This window comes from Mus caroli, chromosome 17 (assembly GCF_900094665.2).
Source record: "Mus caroli chromosome 17, CAROLI_EIJ_v1.1, whole genome shotgun sequence".
Taxonomy (NCBI): domain Eukaryota; kingdom Metazoa; phylum Chordata; class Mammalia; order Rodentia; family Muridae; genus Mus; species Mus caroli.
Genome location: NC_034586.1, coordinates 84,272,564 through 84,278,230, shown reverse-complemented (window position 1 = coordinate 84,278,230; position 5,667 = coordinate 84,272,564). Strand labels below are relative to the sequence as shown.

Sequence of the window (5,667 nt, the reverse complement as noted above, 5' to 3'; positions counted from 1 at the left end):
ACTGGAAAGAGAGGCCCATTGGACTTGCAAACTTTATATGCCCCAATACAGGGGAATGCCAGGGCCAAAAGAATGGGAATGGGTGGGTAGGGAATTGGGGGGGGGGTCATATGGGGGACTTTTGGGATAGCATTGGAAATGTAATTGAGGAAAATACGTAATAAAAAATATTAAAAATTAAAAAAAAATTAAAAAAAAAAAAAGGTCATGGGCAGATGGTGACCTGAAGGACAGGCCTCTGGAAGCCAGGAGGCAGGCGAGGGAGCAACAGATAATGAACTGTGCCCTCGCCAGGCCCCAGGCAGGATGTGCTGCTGAGATTTCCAGTTCTGCTGACTGATCCCACCACTGCCACAACTCTACACACTACAATACAACCACAAAGCATACCAACCTAAGGCTTGCTGCTGGTCCCAAAGCTGTGTCCTGTCTCCCTGCCTTCTCTGGTCGTTCTCAAAGTTCCAAGTGTAGACTCTACCCAGGTTACAAGCCACACCCGAGTTCCATCCTTTGCTTGCTCATAAGTAGTCAAGCTGGAATTTTAACCTACTAAGCTTCAAATTGACCCCTAAACTATCCTTGATTAACATCCATAACTAAACTACTTTCTCCTATCAGGACAAATAGATAAAATACATGACAAATAATAGAAATGCCTTCATCCTTGACCTCTGAACCTTAAACACACACAGGTTATATAAAACCCAGAGGGAAAATGTCTCCAGATTACCAGAGGAAGAAAACATAGCTCAGTTACTTCTACCTCAAAACCAAATGTCACATAATTTCTTAGTTTTGCCTGTATTTAGCTTCTAAGTTGTATGTATAGTGTGAGAAAAACACCGAAAACCCACATTTTAATCCTAATTCTTTACACCAAAACTCAATGCCTGGAACAAGTGTCACGAACATCTGAAATAGTCACAAACAGAACGCCTTGCTTCTCAAGGCCATTGGTCAGAGTTTACAACACACTCTGGATGCAGTCCATCACTGTACCCATCCTCCTCCAAGCTTGGAAGTATTAGAAGACAGGAACACTGCTCAGAGCCTGCCTAGCATCTACCGGGCCTGGGGGTGATCCAAGCAACATAAAAGACAAAGAGAGAAGAGAGAAAGAGAAAGGGGAGGGGAGGGAGAAAGGAAGGAGAGGTGGGGAAAAAAAGGAAACAAAGGAAAGGGGGGAAAGGGAAGGGAAAGAAGGCATGAAAGAAGACGATTTAAATATTCTGAAGATAAAATGCTCAGGTGGTCTGAAACTGTGCCCTGCTGCAGACTCCAAGCTGTGCTAGGGAGTGACTGATCTATGAGCCGAGCCTGATGCTTTTGCTTTTTATATCAGACTAAACTGGACAAGTGGAATTAGCTGTAAGAGTTTATGTTTGCAGAGGTGATAGAAAATTGACTTTAAATTTTATATATGTTTTTATTAATTCTTTAAGAATGTCATAACTGTATTTTTATTACACTCACCTCCCACTTCTTGCCCTAACTCAAACTGACATTTGGAACTAGCCACGACACCACAAAAAAGAAACAATTTTCTACAGGAAAAACAAAACATATATAATTCTGATTAATCTTACACCGCAAAAGAAAAACATATGACCTCTGATCACAGGCCTCCACCTATGAATGCGAAGCCCTACCTTCTCTGACACATGGAGGCTGCTGGGCTCCTCTGTTTTTCTCAATTGCTTTGTGGAGTCGCATCCATATATCCTGTCTTTAAGGCTGTGAAGCTGTGACTCTAGCAAGTGGTGGTGGAGAGTGCCTGGGGGGCCCTGTGAAAAAGGGCCGCTGTGCAGATTCTGAGTCAGGCTCGCTGAGACACCAAGCACTGGCTCCAGGCTAGACTCTGTCAGAGCGGCCTGAGGAGGAAAGCCCATACCGGGAACGCTGAGGTATGGAGAGCTTTCCTGCGGCCTCAGCTCATTTCCAGGGAGAAGGCACCTGTCGCTGGCAGCATTTTCTACATGTTTCCTGTCCACTGGAGGAGGATGCAGAATGGGAGGTGGCTGCAGCACAGCTTCCATTCTGAGGGATTTCTCAGGTGCTGCTTGAAGAGAACATGGGTGCAATGTTGGAACCGTGGTCTGTATTACTAAAGGCTGCCCAAGCTGCTGAAGGACTTGCTGAAATGGATGCTGAAGAATTTCTGTTCTCCCAGAAGTCTGTGTCACCATGACTGGTACATTGACTTTGTAAAGGTGACCTTAAAAAGGAGAAAATGAAACAGTAAGTACAATTCTCTTTCAATGTGTGTGTGTGTGTGTGTGTGTGTGTGTGTGTGTGTGTGTGTGTGTGTGGTGTGAGTATGTGTATGTGTATGTGTGTGCATGTATGTGTGGTGTATATGTGGTGTATGGTATATGTCTGTATGTCTGTGTGTGGTATGTGTTTAAGTGTGTGTGATGTCCACAGGTGTGCTCACAGATACCAGAGAAGGACATCCGTGTATAGTGCTTTTGTGCTCTGCTTTATTTCCTTGAGGCAGGAGCTAGGCTGAGAGCCAGAAAGTCCCAGTGAGCCTCCTGTCTTTGCTCACACAGCACTAGCTTTCTTCTGAATGATGGGGATTTGAACATAAGTCCTCAGGTCCTGTGCAATCACTCTTACCCCAGCCATCTCCCTAACCCAGTATAAGAGAATTCACATTGCCTCATAAAAAGAAAGAAAGGGGGGAAAAAAAAAAGAAAAGAGAAAAGAAAAGAAAAGAAAAAAGAAAAAGAAACAAAACAAACAAACAAAACCTAAACTACAATATATAACTATAAGTTAATAGTGGTTGTCCCTAGGAATTTGTATTTTCTGCAATAAATATCCATTACTTTTTTAAAATGTATTTGTTTTCTCTTTAACTCTAGCCTTTCTCCCTCTTTTTAACTGATGTGGTTTGGTCACACAGGCCACCCCAAGCCTGCCTCCGTGAGCTCCATGAGCTTTCGCTGCTTGAAACGTGACATTGTGTTAACATTGTGTATAACACTGTGTTAACATTGTGTATAACACTGTGTTAACATTGTGTATAACACTGTGTTAACATTGTGTATAACACTGTGTTACTAGCACACAACAGAGGTTTAACAAGCAGTCATGGAACATGTATTCCATGTACTTTGGATTTGCATCACACAAAGCTATCCAAAAATAAAAGTCTCCTTTCCTTTTCCTTTAAAACAACTCAAAAGGAACCTGTTTTTAACATTGAATTAGATATTTCAACTTCCCAACAACCCAAATAGATCCGGCATATTTTTCAAACCAAGAGAAGGTTCCCACAAGCCATATCCTTTCCACTAAGCCATGAACTCTAGAGTAAGAAAGGAGGGAGGGGTTGGTCAGCCTTAATCACTCTTTCATTTTATATTGCTAAAGTTGAGGGAAGGGTCAGCAAGCTGTCCCCAGGACTCACACAGTAGAGGGAAAGAACCAACAGACACAAATTGTCCCCTGACCTCCATAAACTGGAGCATATACCTGTAGCCTCCCCACCCCCAGCCTGGAACCTGCTGGCTCAGGGGTGGAGTTTCCTGCTCATTCGTTCTGCCACGCCCACTGCTGGACCCTGTCACTTTGCTGCTTGGAGCCACACACGTGTTCACCCTGCTACTGGACCCCGAGTTATTTGGCGGGAAATCGGGTTCCCTCCCCCTTCCTTTATAACTGAATGTCGGAACTAGTAAAGGAGAGCTTTGATCAGAGACTTGGCTCCGTTTCTTTTTTCGCCCCGTCTAGTTTCCTCTCTTTTCAGCTCAAGCTGCCATCCTCAGTTGAACCATTCAAGTTGCGGACTGCTGGTTGGGCCGCAACATATACCCATTTGCATATACCCATCTAATAGACATATGAGTACATGAACAATTTTAATGTTTTGTTAATTTTTAAGATTGATTTTATGTGTATGAATGTTTGCCTGCATGTATGTATGTACTGCACCATATACATGCAGTACTCGTGGAAGTCAGGAACGGTCATCAGTTCCCCTGGAATTATGGATGGCTATGAGATATCAGGTAGATGCTGGGAATTAGACCCAGGTCCTTTGGAAGAACGAGTGCTCTTACCACTGGGCTATCTCTCCGGCCCCTAATTTAAGTTTTTAAATTAAAAACAACATAATTAAGCTAGCTAATTTGAAGTGCAAACAATATATACCAGGTCTCCAGTGAGTAGGGAAGAGAACTGATAAGGGGCCTAGGCCAGGAGCAGCTCAGGGTCATCTACGCTGCACCTCTTTACTAACAAGGGCAGCTGCTGCTTACTTTTACTTTAAAAGTTTTATTAAGCCGGGTGGTGGTGGCACATGCCTTTAATCCCAGCTCTCGGGAGGCAGAGGCAGGCGGATTTCTGAGTTTGAGGCCAGCCTGGTCTACAAAGTGAGTTCCAGGACAGCCAGGGCTACACAGAGAAACCCTGTCTCGAAAAAAAACAAAACAAAACAAAACGAAAAAGTTTTATTAAAGGCTCCTATCGCCTGTAGTGTAACATTTATTACAAATCATGTTGGTAAGGGGTTGAAACAACCAATATACATTAAATATATATATATATATATATATATATATGAAATTCTCAAAAAGCAAGTAATTTTAAAAAAAATCACATAACTTAATGTCCATGCTAAAACCAAAGAAAAGAAAGACCCCTAGAAAAGCTCTCACCAGATGCCGTCTGGAAGGCCATGCCTGCTGGGACGTGGATCGGATAGCCAGCAAAGCCAAAGTTTGCACCACAGTTGGCAGTGTTCTAGACACAAGAAGTGGACATTACAAAGTTACAAAGGACCAGAATTATATCTTTCACTGCATTGTCACAGGGAGTTAAAGCCATGATCTGACCACAGCTTCCTCCAACCCAGAAGCTAAGAATGTCTTCAAACAGCACCCAAAATCTACAACAGAGAGGTCACTTTGTTTTTCTGTAACCTGCCTGCCTGATGTCCTTGCCGTGTATTCACTGATAAATACATTGATTGTGTCTTTTGTTCTGTGACTATCAAAGGTCACATAAACATTTCTGTAGTAAACACAACACTCATGGCAGACTGTGCCCATGTTCTTAGCCTATGGCCATCCACATTTTGGCTCAAAATCAACTCTCTCCCCTTGAAACAAGTGCTAGACTCTACTCTGACATAAGTCGCATGCCATGTTGTGGAGGCTGTGGTAGAAATTGCTTTTCTCGAACAATCTGTGTAAGAGTGCATGTCAACTGGGACAATTCTTTAGGAGGACAACTTTGCAAATGCCATAATTTAAAATATGCATGACCACTATCTCAAAAATTCAACCTCTAGGAATTGACCTGAGTGTCTCACAAACAAGAGACATGTGCAAATATAACCAGTAATAATTCTACAAGGGAAAATAGAAATAATTTAAATGTCCCATCAACAAACTATTGCTTAATTAAACTGTGGCAATCCACATGGCAGCGCTTCATTGACTTGCAGAGAGAGCTCGACATTATTAGTTAAGGAGGCAGACCATGGAAAGGAAGGAGGAAGAGGTGGAGGAGGGGGAGAGAACGAGATAGCAGAAACGGCATGGAAAGCAACTCCACTGTGTACCCTGAAAGGTCATACAGCATTCAAGAAATAACTGAATACATTTCAAAGAATTACAATAGTTAGCTTTAAAGAGCAGGCTCTTTCACAGTTTGCTT

General features: G+C 42.7%; 1 protein-coding gene across 2 annotated transcripts in view; it reads right to left on the bottom strand.

The window, feature by feature from the left end:
• Nucleotides 1-5,667, bottom strand: part of Gtf2a1l (general transcription factor IIA subunit 1 like) — a 45,567-nt gene that overhangs the window by 19,407 nt on the left and 20,493 nt on the right. For both annotated transcript variants that reach the window (XM_021149157.1, XM_021149156.1), the window contains exons 5-6: nucleotides 4,665-4,749; nucleotides 1,650-2,215 (exon numbers count right to left, since the gene is read on the bottom strand). In XM_021149157.1, the coding sequence (XP_021004816.1) occupies nucleotides 1,650-2,215; nucleotides 4,665-4,749 (651 nt within the window). The remainder of the gene's footprint in view (nucleotides 1-1,649; nucleotides 2,216-4,664; nucleotides 4,750-5,667) is intronic.